General features: G+C 38.4%; 1 protein-coding gene across 1 annotated transcript in view; it reads right to left on the bottom strand.

Annotated features, from left to right (window-relative positions):
• The window catches only part of LOC131070329 (uncharacterized), a 32,871-nt gene extending 16,246 nt beyond the window's left edge, over positions 1–16,625 (bottom strand). The window contains exons 1-2 of the mRNA XM_058005844.2: positions 16,168–16,625; positions 15,964–16,071 (exon numbers count right to left, since the gene is read on the bottom strand). Of these exons, the coding sequence (XP_057861827.2) occupies positions 15,964–16,071; positions 16,168–16,506 (447 nt within the window). The 5' untranslated portion in view covers positions 16,507–16,625. The remainder of the gene's footprint in view (positions 1–15,963; positions 16,072–16,167) is intronic.
• Positions 16,626–17,066: the final 441 nt, after the last annotated feature.

Here is a 17,066-nt window from a genome sequence, read left to right as displayed (position 1 = left end):
AATTTCAGCTTCTAAATCCCAAAAGACACTTTTGCATCTAGACACTTATGCATCCGGATGCTAGAATCCAACTCAAATTTTTAAATTTCTAATCGAAGAATTCAGCAATGAATAAAGCCCTAACCCTAATCATACCCTACTAAGTTTTCTAATAGATATCAATCCTGGGGCATGAAATAAAAAGGTTTCCATTCTTATTTTGAAGCTGTAATGTTCCCTTCTCATTGATGACCTTCCAGTGGTCCATTAGCCTATCCCTGAGACCCGTAGGCTAGGTGGAATGAAGAATGAAGGGTCCAGCATTGATGAAACGAGAACTTACTATTTTTAGTAAGTCAAGGGATGGCTATTTTGGTGACACTGTCCTACTGAGCTCTCCATGCTCTATCTCTGGGCGCGAAGATCATGCTTTTCGGAGCATTAGTTCTTGACTTACTAATTTTAGTAAGTGGCAGTATGGCATAATTTTATTTTTGGCAGTGGATAGGGTCTTGATTCTGCAGCAGTTTAGTGGTCATCCTGGCTCAGTTTCATCCTGGTTTTGACAGTTATCAGTACGGGAGTCATATGTGACAAATTAAATAATATTTCCTTATCATAAGGTTTAATATTTAATTAATCTGATTAATTGCTACTGATTTATTGAATTTGGGATTAATGCTTATTTTTATCCTAAGTATTTGGCGAAATTCAAGTGTAATAAGGGATGTCGAATTTATTTGGAGGGATATTATTTTATATTACATCTCTATTATTTGCCAAGTAATTAACGTGGGTCCATGCCTTCTTGGCGTGAGGTTTGACTTAGGAGAATGGCGCCACACATGGGTCCACGTGAGGTGAAATGAAATGCTAATGAAGGAAGTGGAGTTTGGGGGAAATTTGCATTTGAATTTGGTTGATGAGAAGTTATAAATAAAAGCCTTGGGCTCTCATTTGGGGTATCTTGAAAAATTGTAATGTTATGCTGCCGGTTTGGCGACAGAACTTGAGGCTTCGGAGTGTGTCTCCCTAGTGCTACCCGGTTTCGTACTTGAAATACAGTACCTAGTTGTGCATTGTATTCTCTACATTCTCAGAGTTTGCTTAGACATGTTTGGGGTTGAAATGATGCTGGAAACTTGCTATTTTGACTGTGGTTGAAGCACATTTTCAATCGCACCTCTCTGCTGGAGCGACTGACGGTTATGGGTATCAACTCTATCCTCCTTCCCAGCAATGGCGATACATTTTGTGAGCTTATAGCAATTTTAATTAAGCTTTGAATTTCCTAGATCAAATCAAAATTCCTAGGTATGGCGTGGGTTTCTAATATTGCATTGGGATGCACGCAAATTAAATAAGGGATTGTTTGGGTTGTGGCTTTAATTGGTTGTCATTGCACATGTTATATTGTGGGTTTGGGACTGATTTGAGTTGATTCGGGTGAAAAATGAGGGAGTTATGAGCATTTTGGTGTTTCCATAGGCTATTGATTTGTACTTTCAACCTGCAGATTGGTTGTAATAGAAATTTATATTCTTGTTGTAGAAATCTGCATTACTCTTCTCATCTTATCTCTATTTTGTAAGGTTGTTTCAGTAGTACTGATCAACCATTCTTGTTGTTCTTATTTGTAATCCCCACTGCATAAGTGGAAGAGGTTGGCTTGCCGCCTTCTTGCTTTGTAATTCAATTTATGTACTCAGTCCTCCCACTGAATAAGTGGTCGAGTGATAAGTTTAATACAATGGTCCTCCCGCTGAAATATGCGGTAGAGTGATTGAGTTTCAGTTTCTTGTTATTTTCCCTTGGCTGGTTTACCGCCAAGAGTTTGGTTTCTATCCTGCTGGATAAGTAGAAGGGGCTAGCTTGTCGTCCAGACATTGTACTTTTCAGTTTGTTTTATGGTGCTAACGATCCCCGAAACACTGTATGCTCTCACCCTCCCAGATTGGGCTCTCGGTGAACAAAAGGTGGAAGGGTTCCCTTTCAGCAGTTTGGATTATTTCTCTAACCTTAACGGGTTGTTGTGTTTGCTTGTAACTCTTACTGTTAAAAACAAAAAAAAAATTACTGGGATATTACAGAAGCTCTATCTCACTCTCACTTCCACACTATTTAACTAAATTTTCTCCAAGAGCTCTCTACTCCATTGTTGCAAGCTCTTGAAGCTTATTGCTGAAAATCAGCTATCAAAGTGCCTCTTTGTTCCTCTCCTTCCATCCACCATTGAAATCCTCTTTCCATTCCACCACTGACATCACCCAATCCTCTTCATCAGCTTCCTTCTCACTACTTGCTCACTATTCCCTTTCTTTTGTACCAAACTCCTCCATTCTTAATCCCCCAGATCCCTAATCTCTAAATCTTTCATTCCTTACCCTCTCCTCATGCAGATCGACCCCTAAAATCCCTGATTCCCTTGCTCAAATCATTCCAATGACCTTCATCACAACCATCATCCTCTCCATTTCACAAGCACAAAACAACTACAGCTTTAGATTTCTCCCTAGCCTTGAGTTATTTGACTTGTTTGCACTCAACACTTTCACTTCACTTAGGAATGCACTCAAAATCTTTCCAAAAAGTGGCTGAAACAATTATAGGAGGCTAATGTTGATGTGTTTTTAAGGCACATGCGAACACAGAATAAAATACCTTAAGTATCTTATCCTCTCTTGAACAAAAACTCTCAGATGCTGAAGATTAGCTTAAGGATCGTTCGAGACGACTCCAAGGTTCATGAATATAGGGTCACTACGTGTGGATAAGCTTTGTTGGTTGATATGATTATGCTGGAATCACAAGGGGACTTACATTCGAATGCCTGAATTCTTGATTTGCTGGAACTTGATCATCTGATATTTCAATTGGGCGATGCTCTTTGTCCTAGACTAACTTGAATTGAAAAAATGGCAAAAGACAAAGGGTTGAGAGAATCGATTCTAATCCTAAGAATGTAGGAAGATGAGTGAATGATTAGATGGAATCCTACTAAGCGAGTTCTCACCATCAAAATGAACAATTTGACACGAGCTCAGTGCAATCTTCTAAGGACGTTTCTAAGATGTTCAAATCATCACCATCAAACACTGATCACCATTCAAGTTAATGCATAAACAATGGACGCATAACAATTTGAAGTTAAGCTCATTCAATGTCAGTTGACCACGCAAGGCACACTTACAATCAGTAAGAGACTAATGGTATGGACTAGGCAGATTCCACACGATTGCATTCAACAATTTTCTCCATCCAATCTAATTATCTACCATCTAATATGAAGATCCAACAAAAAATCATGCATATTGCAAAAAACAACACATTTCACCATAACTTCAATGAAAATAGATTTCATTTACAACATAGGCAACAATTTTTTGCCTTCTCCTCCTACTCTACTCTAACTTCTATTCTATTTTCTATTTTATTCTACTTACTATTAGCTATTAACTATTCTGACAAATATTAACCAACTATTAACCTTTACAAAATGAAGAGCCAGAGCTTTATATAAAGAGCTCTTTACATTTCAATGGCTCAAATTGATTTACAATCAATGGCTAGGATAACAAGATGAAAACCCTAATTAGGGTTTGTTACAACAAACTCCTTTAGCCAATGAGAAAATTACATTCAATAGGAAAGAAGGGTAGGTACATCGGAGTTTGTGCCTTCGTGCATAAGCGTGATTCATTGAATCTGGACACGTCGATGTGGACCCTTCTGATTGGAGGAATAGTGACTGGGATGCCACCATGTCCTACACTTGCTTAGTTAAGGAACGTCGTATCTCTTTTGATACTCAATGTGGTGATGATGAGAAGCTAACTTTGATTAACTCTTCTGAAACTATCTGCTTCTTCAACATTCTCTTGCACTGACCTTGGTTGATCCTCCTTCGCCCTTGTACTTGATGAATGGTGTACCCTTCCTTGACTCTCTTATGCTTGATGAAGACTTCTTCACGGTCAAGTCATTCCTTCTTCTCTGGAAGCTTATCTCTCTTTGAAGTGCTTGTAAGATCCTTCTTCTGATATCTTGTGATCTCCTTGAGGATAGTTCTAACACTTGAAGTCCCTTGATCTTAGTAGCACTTTGAGTCTTCTTTTATGCGCTTAAGGTGTCCTTGAGGATGATGAAGCTTCCTAATGACGTCCTATTTGTTCATGTCCATTCTTCCTTTATCTTGGCCTTCTCGATCTGCAAAACAATCAAAAGATGATTAAGTATACATGATATTTCTCACTTCAAACCATCGATAAGAAAATACTTAAATCAATTTTAGCTTGAAATTGGAAGGAAAGAGCATGCTTATTGTCCTTGTTCAATCTATTTATTTCCTTCCCCTTGTCACTATAGTCTTAGGTTGGATCCCTCTCATGTGAAGGCATCATCACTTTTGACCCCCAAAAGGCTTAAGAGATTTCGTTTGGGTACCTTTGGAAGGTACATGACCCTCTAAGAAAATTCGCTCTTCGCTCTAGACCCTTCGAGAGGTACATGAGTGAATTAGCTTCTTTACTAGCTAAATTCACTTATTGCCTTCTTTTCATCATTTTAGCCTTAGATTCCAATTCTTTCATAAGAAGATTGTTGTCCTCATTTTTGTTTTCAAAAAGGAAGGACCATTACATAAACTTTTTGTGAAAAAATAAAAATTTTACTCTATGGCATGCTTCCCGATGCAAAGTTTCGACTAATCCTTGGGCTGGCTTAATCCTCAGTCCATCCTCGAACCACGTTTCGAATTTCGTCGCATTCTGGATTCGTTTGCTATGTCTTTCCTTCAATTTCGGGTTTTTTCTCCCTGACTGCAAATGAGAAATTTCTCTTGAATTGCAAGTTTTAATGAATTCCATTATTTTGGTCTTTGTAGGGAAATTTTTGGCTAATTACAAGTGCACTTTATTAAAAAATAAAAACTTGTAATTTGCTTTTTATTTCCCCCTTGATGCTTTTTGGCTTTTTCAGTTAAAATAGGGATTTTTTGGTTAATTCTTTTCTAAAACCCCTACTTTAATGGTTTTTGCTTGTAAAAGGGATTTTAAACCCCTATTACATATGTGCAAGTGAATTAAAACTTGTTGTAGGGATTTTATTTTCCCTTTACAAGTAATTTTAAACTTGCAAATCTCTCCAAAACCCGATTTTCTCTAAAGTGCATTTTTGAAGGATTTTAAACATGTAATTGCATTTTAAAAACCCGATTTTCTCTAAAGTGCATTTTTGAAGGATTTTAAACATGTAATTGCATTTTAAAAACCCGATTTTCTCTAAAGTGCATTTTTGAAGGATTTTAAACATGTAATTGCATTTTAAAAACCCGATTTTCCTTGTTGGGGAAAAATGACATTTTAAACTTGTCATGTTGCCCAAAAAACCCGATTTTGCCTAGGAATGAGATAAAGTGCATTTTAAACTTATTATTTCCTCCAAAAAAACCTGATTTTCAACAATACATGCAAATTCAAACTTGTTATTCCTTCCAAAAAATCCGCCCAGCAAGAAAAACGGATTTGTTGAAGATTTCAAAGCAATTTTTGTGGAGATTTGTTGGAGATGCAAGGCGTTTAGGATTCCTTCCTATTCTCATGCAATTGTAGACATCTTTCATGCCATTTGGGGGTTTTTGTTTGCTGTTTTTCTTCTTCAAAACCTACCACGTGATTCCTTGAATCCACATTTTGAGGGATTTTTACTCCACGAAGCAGCAATCTCCCAAGTCGTTTTTGCATCTCTTGCCTATGCATTGGAGTTAGAGGGAGATTTAGCCACTTTTTGTGCCATTTTATTTGCATTGGTCACCACGTTTTTATGCAAATAGTGTTTTTGTAAAAACGTGGCTAGGGTTTGGCATTGCAGATTGTCTTTATTTAAGGGATTGTCTTCTTCATTCAAAGATTGTTTCATCATTTTGAAGAGGCATTTCAGATTAAAGCAAGGTATGTTTTCTTTTCCTTTCTTGTTTCATTTTCTTGTTTTCTTATTTTCTTATTTTTCTTTCTAGTTGTAAATTTGTAAATATGTTGTTGTTGCCCCTAAAATCGGTTTTGTGAAAGAGATTTTCCCCCTTCATAAGCAATTTTTGAATTGCATTGATCTTCCCCATTTTCTCTCTTTACTTGTGTTCGGGATTTTAAATCCCGATTACAAGTTGGCTGAAAATCATTGTTCTTCCCTTACGGTTAAAGACTTTAACCATTTTTGGTTAAAATTCCAAGTTGCAAAAAATGAGAAATACCCATCCTTTCAAATCGGGTTTTAAGAACCGGATTACATGTTTGAAGCTCTTCCCATTCTCATGAAAATGATATTCCCGGATCTGCCCATTTTTATCTACTCATGTCACCTATATCCGTACTTTCCATTTTCGTCATTTTCCACAAGTCTATTCTCATTTTCCATCCATTTCTCCATTTGCAAATTTACAAGTGTACTTGCATTCGGGTTTTAAAAATCCGATTGCATGTATGCTCTTTCCAACTTGTATACTCGCAAAAATTTCCCCAAGATCCGAAATTGGTCCAAGTCAAGATTCCCCCATTTCCATTTATTTCCCATCTTTCTCTCACAAAGTCGTGAAGTGCAAGAGTCGAAGTTCTTCCCATTTGATGAAGGAAAAATGTTAGTTGCAGCTAAATATGATGTTGCCTTAACACTTTTAAGTCTTCATCACAGTATTTCAGGTTGTCCATCAATGTCAGATTTGCCGTCATCTCCAATTCCGAAAAAGATGACGTATAAATATGACAAGTACCAAAACGAAGTTGCACCTTCCCAAGTTTCCTCTACTTTGGATCGTATAAGAGATACAGAGATAGGGCATGTGGACATGTAAGAATTTGTCAAGAGGGTTGAGGATCCACAAGATAGCAATATGTAGTGGTTGTTGGACAGCCATATCCATCACGCATCTTCTTTCCCAGTGGCTGCCCTAGAACCTGAATTTGTTCTCGCTTGCGCCCATCACTTTGACAAGGAGACAAGAATCATTAAAAATGATGATGGCGAAGCAATAATCCACCTTGATACAGATACAATTGAGAAAGTCTTCAGAATTCCTCCTGCACCTGTTTACATGGAAATCTCCAAAGAGAGTGCAGCTGAGTATTATGTGAAAAGGGAGAAAGACTGCAAACATCATATCAACAGGTGGATCCATGAGCCACGAGCCGCCTTCTCAAGGTGGGCTAAGTTGTACCGCTGTGACTTCAAATGGGAAATAGGAGACATCATAACCCTCCTCAACAGGATAATGGACCTTGAACATTCTAATGTTTTTGAGTCCTGGATGTACTAGTTCATCATGTTCATAAGGCAGTCCCATCATATATCATGGGGAGAAGTCATCAGCGATGCCTTGTGTGAACAACTTTCAGCAGTCTCTTCCACCATGACTTTCTACATGAACTCATATTTGGTGTACTTGGCAGCATCGCTTAGGCATTTTCCAGGTCTTTCTACCAAGGGTGATCGCTCGCTTATACCAGTATGGGAATATTATGATCAGTTGCCTTTAAGACCCAGCAGATTGCATTTCAGAAGAGTCCAAGATGCATTCTTCGATTACTTCATGTGTCAGTTTGACAAGACTCTGAAGAACAAAAGGGTATCAGATGAGGCATGGGAAAGGGTGAGTGAGTATGGATGCTTGTTTCTACAGTTCCCGACCTTCACCTATATGAGAATCGGATGCTATAGTGGGCAGCCATATATGCTCCCTAGATACCCAACTGATAAGATCATTCTTATGGAGTTGGGAAGACAGATTATGGCACGCTCATCAGTCCGTCAGACATAAGGTTGGAATGGGGATCTCTACAACAAACCCATTAAAAATTGGCCGGTATTCTCTTGTCACATCCGTTAAAGCCAAGGCCATGGAGATTGAAATGCAAGAAATTAAGCTCAAAAGGTTTAAGTCCAGAGCTGATTTTGATTACCGGGGTATGAAGGAGAAGATCAAAAAATCCTTCGTGCACATGCATCGCATTTAGGATATCTGGGTAGATCTCCATACAGAGGTCGAGGTTCTGAAGATGGATTACTGCAGGCTCACTATTGAGCAAGTTGTTGATTTGAACTTGGTGGATATTCCACAAGGGATGATTGACGATAGGCACATACTTGATCCTGAATATATTTCATGAAGGGTTGAGGAAGCTCCACTTCCTTTAATCTAATGGTCACACAAGGAGTGCATATCCATTCTTGAGAGATTTCAACCTATCTTGGCTAACACCAACGCTTGGCTGAAAAGTAATGCTGTTAGACTCATAAAAATCAAGATTGGAAAAGAAGATGATTCTACGGGGCCTTTTGGGCGTAAGTCTGAGATTCAGGTTGACAACAAGGAAGGCGCATCATCTTCGGGCACAAGGATCAAATTGCGAGTTAGTCGGGCAGTAGTGCTTCCTCCTGAGGAGGGGACAGTTCATGGGAAGGAAAAATCACGGTTTCATGTTCAGGTGGTCGATCTAGACAATCCAGAAGAAGGGCAGCAATCCGATGATGCTCCTAAGTCTCCAGCATCGGAATCGCCTCATGAGATCATTCCCCCAGTTTCCATTGAGACGCCCCTTTCTCCTCCTGACTTGATTGTGGATGAATCTCCTCAGAATGCCATTCCTATTTCGGCATACGAGCCACCTCCTGATCATCAACAAGAGAGTGTGCTAGAAGTTCCTGAAGATACTCCTGCTTGTATCCAGCTATCAGAAATTGATACCTCCACTATTGGTTTTGAAAAATTTATGAGGCAATCTTCATGCCCATTGGTTACTGAGCAAACCGTGGTCGCCATCCAAACGAATATTCCTCCCAGGATGACCACGGTTATTCAAACAGAAACTCCTTCTCCTTTGCCTACAGTTGCTACTGAAGGAGAGTTGATGGCTTTACCTCCATGGCTTAGTTCTTTTACTCCAAAAAGGAAGAAGCAAGAAATCTCACCTGATGCCTTTGATTATCAGCAACTTAAACAGTCTAGATCCAAGGTTGCTAAAAAGGCCAAGACTATCTCCAGAGTAACTGTTGACAGCAACAAGATGAAGGTAGCTGAAATTGTTGAACCCATTGCAGATAAGCCACTTGAAGAAATGTCGGCTGCTAATTACAAAGTTACAAGGGTAGAAATGGGTAAGCAAACGCACGAGGTGATTAAACATGATGCTCAGTTTTTTGTAGCTTCATTGGTATAGCAGTGTGATGAACTTCTAGCAAAGAAAGACAAGCTAGAAGAGGAAAACCGACAACTTATAGCAGTTGTTCATAAAATTACAAAACCTGTTGCTGAAGGGAGTAACCCCACAAGTTCTTCCGATTCCCAAGAATCAATTCGTGGAGTTGAAAGGGCTGCTCAGAAGGTACAATCATTGGATTCCTGGGTTGATCAGCTTCATGATCTATGTGCACAAGTGATGAAAGACATTTTTCAGATGATGTCTCGGTTGGAAACCGTTGAAGAGAAACTGGATCAGACTTCCGATACTTTCAAAAAGAATCTAGAAAGTGTTGAAGATAGTTTGACAATCTGGCGTACCATGCCCCAACAACAGTTGAGTGTTCTACAGGAGCATGCCATCATCTCTTCCAAGGTCATGTACTTAGAATTTGAAGAAGTTCTGGAAAATAAAGCCCTTGTTCTTAAATCCCTCATTGAGGAGATTGGTGATGCAATGAGATTACGGGGTGAAGTTTTCCAAGATATTGTCTCTCATTGTGAAAAGGCCTCTTGCAACATAATAAGTCGGGATGGAGAGCTAATACCAGAAGAATAAGTTCTTGCAGATTTGCAGATAAGGATTCATAATGAATGGAGGAGCGATCAATTCTCAGCTGCTTCAATTCGAATGTTGATGAAACACCAAATCTTTTTGCATGAAACTCAGTCCATCCTGGAGAAAAACAGCTCTGCACTCCTCCGATGTCATGATACCATTGTGAAGAACATGGTTGTTGCCAAGAACACCCATGAACCGGATCCCGATGAACTACAAACGATCATCCAGAAGTTTGAAGGATTCATGTCTTCACATGCTACATCTTAAGAGTTTTTCAACACTTAGTTGTATTTTTCCACATTTGTAATCTTTCATTGTAATTTTATTTTTACAAGTTACATGTAAAAGCCTTTTTGTAAAATGCAAGTTAAGTCATTACTTGCACTTTTGTAATTACATGTAAGGCAACTACAAGTTGTGTTCAGTTAGTACTGAAGTTGGAATAAGTCTTAGTTAGTTATTGAAGTCTTAGTTAGTTATTGAATAAGTCTTGGTGGTTGAGAGAATCTCTCAAGTTAGTTAGGATCCTCCCACCTATTTCTCAAGGCTCCTCTTCTTTAAATACTTGAGGGGTCTATTGTAATCTTTATCTTTTTGAAAGCAAGCAAAAACTCTGCCAAATTTACAGCAAAAAAGTCTTTGAGCTTTCATGTGTAAATTCAAGAATTGAAAGGAATAGAAGGAAATTGCTCAAGCTTTGAGTCTTTGTGCTACATACTTGAGTTTGTGTTCTATATTATCTTTGTTGCAAGTGTTTCTTAAAGAGCTTAATCACATTTGATTTGCAGTCTTTGTGCTGCAAGTAGTTGAGGTTAATATAGATTAAAATAAATATTTTGTTGAGAGAAGCTGTGAGTCTTTGTGCTTTCACTTGTTCTTAGGAGAATTTAGGAGTAAATTTTGTGAGAAATAGCTGTGAGTCTTTGTGCTTATACTACTTCTCATTATTTTAAGTAGAAAAGAATAAGATATTCCAGCCTTTGAGCTGTTATAATTTGTTCTTGATAGAATTAGTATAAAAAAGGGTAAATAGGACTCCACATAATCAAGTCTTTGAGCTTGATATTGTTGTCTTGTCCCGAAGGAAGTGACGAAAGTCTTTGAGCTTTCAGGAAACTTCATTTCCTTTCTCTCATTTCATTTCAAAAGTTGTTACTACTGTTTATATCAAATCGCTATCACTAATCTGTGAAGAGAAAAGGATATTGTCTTTCTTGAAAGAAGAAGAAAGATTGCTGTCCCATCCCATTTTATTTTCAAAGTTGTAGTTAGATAGGGGGAGCCTTCCCTTAATTAGGAGAGTTTTACTCACACGCTGTGGTTGAAACCACAATTTTGTATATTTCCCCAAGTGTACAAAATTTTCAACCAACAAAGATATTATCATTTTGACCCCTAGGAAGGCCTAGAAGAGATTTCGCTTGGGTACCTTTGGAAGGTACATGACCCTCCAAGAAAATTCGCTCTGGACCCTTTGGAAGGGTCAGGACCGAATTTGGCATTTTGCTCAATTCCTCCTTCATAGAACTTCATCTCTCAACCTTTTCCTCATCAAAATCAAGTCATTTGCCTTTAAAATTGCTTAGGAATAGGTTGGTTCAAGGGTTTGAGCAAGGTACAAGGTCTCTTGAAGAAGTTCGCTCTGGACCCTTTGGAAGGGTCAGGAGCGAATTTGCTCCTTTAGGCTCAATTCACACTCCTTTTCACTTAGCTTTGCCTTAGACTTGATTTTTCACTTCACTTCTCATCGCACTCAAATCAATTTGCACTTTAACCTTGCTCAAAACAAGATCCTCTTGGCGAAATAAGGAGTCCCTTCAAGGATTTCACTCCTGTACCTTTGGAAGGGTCAGGAGCGTAATTCTTCTTTTTGATTCAAACACTTCATATTCCTTCAACTTTGCTCTTAAACTTAGCTTTTGGGTCCTTCTTCCACCTCGATTAAGTCCATTTGCCCTCAACCTAGCTCATGATAGGATCCATTTAATTGTTTGAGTGAGCAATTAAGGCCTTTTAAGGATTTCACTCTTGTACCTTAGAGAGGTACAAAGTACTTAGAAAGTTCGCTCTTGTACCTTTGGAAGGGTCAAGAGCGAATTTTGCTTCTTGGCTCAAATTCCTCTCATTTTGATGTTCAAATTTGTTCCAACCATAGTTTTAAAACTCGTGGACTCGCCACGGACTCGCGACTCCATGGGAGCCACAAGTTGACTCGCCAAGGACTCACGAGGCGAGTCCTGGTGAGTCCATCTGAAAGACTCGCGAGTCTTTTGCAAGGACTCGCGCGAGTCTTTTGTACGAACTCGCGAGTCTTTCAGATGGACTCATGCGACCCAGAAAAAAAGTCATGCAAGCTTTAAAATTGAGTTTTTTTTTAATTTTTTTGCCTTCATTTGGCATAACTGAGGGAGTAAAAAATAAAAGAAAAATAACACCCGACACCTTTATAAAATAATAAAAGTATAAAGGCGATGCCCCTTGACCCCAACTTAGGGGCGCTGCCCCCAAACCCCCGTCGAAAAATATAGGGGCAAACTGCACCAATGGAAGTAGGGAAAATTTAACCTCCGAGTCTGATTAGGCTCCATATAACAGCATAATTAGCATTGAAGAAATCTTGGTATTATACATTTTAGAGTTGAAAGTTTGAAACTATGAGTATGTGACGTGTAATGTTTCAATTATGGCTCTTATGTTCTCTAAATGCATTAATTTCTTTATGCTTTTTTGTAAAACTACGGTTTTTTTTTTTGCCGAGTCCTTGCCAAGTCTTTCACGAGTCTTTCACGAGTCCGAGTCCAAGTCCAAATTTTTGGTTTGCCGAGTCCATGGCAAGTCCGAGTTTTTAAACTTTGGTTTCAACTTATTCACAAGGGCTAGATAGATCGTCCTCTCCTCAATCATGATTGGGAAGCAAGGGTAGTGGTCCAAGCTAAGACCTAGAGAGTGTTTCTAGGAGAATTTGCTCCTATCCCTTGGCAAGGTACATGAGTTTAGAGAAATTTGCTCCTATCCCTTTGGAAGGGTCAGGAGCGAATTTGGCTTGTTCACTCAAATTCTTAATTTCTCCCTCAAATTTTAAGCCCAAATTTGCTCAAATTCATCCCTTAAGGTGAGTTCAAGTTAGTCCTTCTCCAATCAACGCCCTAGAGTGAGATTTTTATCCAAAATATGAGAAAAAAGGGAGTCTAAGAAGAATTCGCTCCTGTACCCTTGGAAAGGTCAGGAGCGAATTTGATGTTCTAGCTCAAATTCTCCAATCTTGCTCAAGTTTCATGTTCAGGTTTCATAGATATGAATCTCTAAGGGAAAAATGACTGACTCTCTCATCAAACAAGACCTTAAAACGAAGTTTCCTATCCAAATGAGGACAATGATCTCTCTCTCAAGAAAGTTGCTCCTATCCCTTTGGAAGGGTCAGGAGCGAACTTGATGTTTGCATCCAAGTTTTCATTGCATATGACCAAAATTCGTTAAAATTCAGTCTCTAAGTGCACTTCTAGATCAATTTTGCCCTAGTCAAGGGTTTGGAAAAGGAGTTTATCTTGATTTGAAGGCGAAAGAGAGACCCTTTAAGGAATTCGCTCTTGCACCTTTGGAAGGGTCAGGAGCAAATTTGGCCTTTTAGCACAAATTTCTCTTCATCTCGTCAAACTTTCACGTTTAGACTTGACCATGGATGCCTCCAAAGGATAAATATGCCTATCTCACATCAATCAAAGCCTAAGGGCACAAAACTTCATCAAATTAAGGCAAGAAAACTCTCAAGAGAAGGTCCTCATAAAGGAACCCTAATGCACCTAACCCGGGACACTAACTCAGCTTATTCTAATGAGCTCTCTAGAAACTCTCAAATGCAAAGATTGATAGCCAAGACCAAAAAGACAAAGCTAAGAAAACCTACCTAGAAAGCAAAAAGCAGGGGTCCCCATTTGCAATGGGGCGATGTGTGAATACATCACAACATCTATGTAAGGCAAACTTCCCAAAAAGCCAAACCTTATTTTTCTCCCCCATTGTACTTAGACTAAAATAACTAGGCACGGAGGACAATTTGCAGGATTCGACAAGCAAAACAAGACTCAAAAAAGTTATTCTTAGCAACCCCTGAAATTTTCAAAATACCTGGATCAAAAGACACTAGCATCCATCACACTATCAGATACTTTTGTAGATTATGAGTGCTCCACTACAGATCTCCAACAACCCATTGTTAGACTGTACCACACCATTATAGGACGGGCATTCCAATACTGGACACCCGTGCAGGACATTAGCATCCATCACTGGTCCCTATGTCTAGGCTAGTCAGAATCAGCTGAAACTTTCCAGGATCATTCTTCCAGTCTTATGCAATACATTTCCATAGTCAGATTATACAGATCTTCACTTCCAGGGACAAACTCTTTCACCTTTAACCTTTTCCTTTACATGTTTCTGCCGCAGCTCTAGCATCAGTTGGCATAATTGGATAAAATCTGAATACTGTTGTATTTACTGTTATAATATTATTACATGGATCAAATTCAGTTATGTCAAATTAACACATTGAAAGAACTGAACTGAGTTGTTAGTCTATACGCTAATTAAACTTTTCCATTTTTATTCTTATACAACCCTAACAACTCGTTGGCATTATTTCTCTCTTGTTCAAAGAGGAAATTCCTTAAACCAATAGAAACCAAGTTTGTACGCTACTTCATTCTTTTTAAAAACATGCTTGATTTGTAGGAGCCCTCACAATTTATGATCATAATATAGGATTGGACTAGGTGATGGGATCCCAAGATAGAGCAAGGGAAGAGAATAAGTAGTGGAAATTTATGAACTTAAGTCAAATTAGAAATACAACACATCTTTTATGTCCCATTTGTTAAACGTTAGGAGCAAGGTAAAACAAGCAGTTCCATTGAAGAGTGGTTTCCAAGTTTTCTATTGGATGATGACTCCAAATTCAGAGTGTTGCTTGTTCAATCCAACTATGCATATCATGTTTTAGCATTTTGATGATTATCGCTTGTGATTCTCAGCTCATTTGTACTTTATAACTTTGATTGATTGAAATAAAATTTAAAAAGCATACTATTATTAGCAGTTGCATTATTAAACTTATTGATGGCCATTGCAGATTCAGTATAATGTAGACATTTTTTAAAAATTTCAGCTTCAACATTGGTTTCTTGTTTTATTGTCTGCATTTTATATGTTTTAATATTATCTTTGATTATTGATAGCCATCCCCAAAACCCGTAAAAAAGATTGTTGGCCCAACAACTACATAGACCCAACCTACCATCCATGACACTTAGAGAAATACCGGTCAGAATAGCACCTGAGCAGCCAGCGTCAACTTACTCTTCAATTCATGTACTTAATATTTTATGGTGACATATTAGACTTGAGAGCCATTATTTTTTTTTGGTTTATATACTTTCAGATCTACCATGAGTGTTTGATGTTTGGATGGACAAGTTCCACAGGTAAACAAGTCTATCTTGTGTATGAGCCTAAAGAAGCGTCAGCAACTAAGTAATAGACTCAGCAGTTAGAAATCTTCGACAACTCTCTGATGAAATTTTAACATCTATTACGTATCCCAGAATCTGAATTAATCGTTTAACGAGAACACTGAGCTAAAATTTCTCATAGTTTGTCCTTTGGGAGCTGAAATTCAATGGTGAAAAATGGTTGAAGGTGAGTGTATAATGGAAGTAAGGATGGTTACAAAACTCTTCTACAGTTGGGTTAGAATCTACAGATGGGACTTTGAACTATAAATTGAGTATTTTGTCTTTCGTACGTTTTGGAAAGCTGACTTGACTCTTATTTGATTTTAATTAGATCTCCTTTAATTTAGGAAATCACTGCCCTTGATATTCTTTAATTTAATCTTGGTCGACTTCTTCTCATGAATTGCTGCCATCTTCTTTCCAGACGCCTTGGATATGAGTTTAAGGGCTGCGATCATGAATTACATCAAAGCTGTGATCTCTTGTAATTGGCGGGGGCATGACACTTATGAATTAGTATAAGGTATAGTAAAACAAATCCCCGTGAAGGCTTCCACAGAAAGGAAATCCTGCGTGAAAAAGTATTGTAGAAAACTAATTTCTTTCTCATAAAATTGTAAAGCACCGAGAAATAAGTGTTATATATGTTGTTCAAAAGATAAAAATGGCATATAAAGAATGCATACCTCAACAAGTGCAGCTTCCTTCCGGGGAAATGCACCGACAATTGAGGGTGAAATACCCACATCTTTTGCCCCTGCTACCATAGCCGCCTCTGTCCACCCCAATTTTGGCTTTACAAAACCGAAAATTCCGCCACTTAAACTCACAAGGCCCTTTAACGAATTTGATCAAACAAACGAATTGAAATAACTTAAGCACATGTATACCACATATCCGAGCGCCGCTTCCAGGACCTTAGTCTGCTCATCTTTGATATCGGGATGCGTCTTGTTGTCTTCCTTGTCCTCCTTGTTTTCTTGTTCAGTTCGTGTGGACTCAGACTCTACAATTTCAGGGGGCACAGTGGTACTGTCTGAAAATGCCCTTAAATTGTAGGGCAAAAGTCTCAATTCATGCCTCGGCAATGGCTGAGTCTGAGAAAGAGGAAGGGCGGTGTGAGCATCACATCTGCAGTAGTAATTGGAATAAACTGATGAAGAAACAGGCAGGCATTTGAGTCTCCTCAAGGCCTTGCCCAAACTTAGGCTCCTCCTAATCATACTCATTATTCGCCCAAAATATGAAGAGAATGAACGAACTAATTATTAGTTGCTACTGTTGCACATATTATGTGCTGCCATTGTTTTGGGGCTTCGAAAATGTGTGGTTTGTCAAAATGAGACACATAGGCGTTGACGTGAGTCACATGCTCCCAGTCCCTAATTTGGAATTCCTGTAGTCCGAATTATTATTTAAGCACGTGTTTATTTAATGTTTTTTATTTTTTATTTTTTTCCAAGGTGGGCGGTTTGAAAATAAATGGTATTAGTATTTTAGAGTTGGAACGAATGATGGATATTGTAATAACTAGCAATCACACTTTGGTGTGCAGTGGGAATGTTGAAGAGGTGTGGAAGGTCAATTAGGAAATAATTTGGTCTTTTTTTTACATACATTTGTGTAGTATATAAGATTAATTGGAAGGACATTTAGAGAATGGTGTTGTTTGTGCAATTAAGGTCTTAATGGAGAAGAGATAGCTTCAAATCAAATATGCATCCACTTTCAAGTATGTGAACATGATTGAAACAAAACCTCCAAATTGGGAAGATAATTGGGCTCCATT

This window comes from Cryptomeria japonica, chromosome 1 (assembly GCF_030272615.1).
Source record: "Cryptomeria japonica chromosome 1, Sugi_1.0, whole genome shotgun sequence".
NCBI classification, from domain to species: domain Eukaryota; kingdom Viridiplantae; phylum Streptophyta; class Pinopsida; order Cupressales; family Cupressaceae; genus Cryptomeria; species Cryptomeria japonica.
This window is presented reverse-complemented; position numbering and strand designations above follow the sequence as displayed.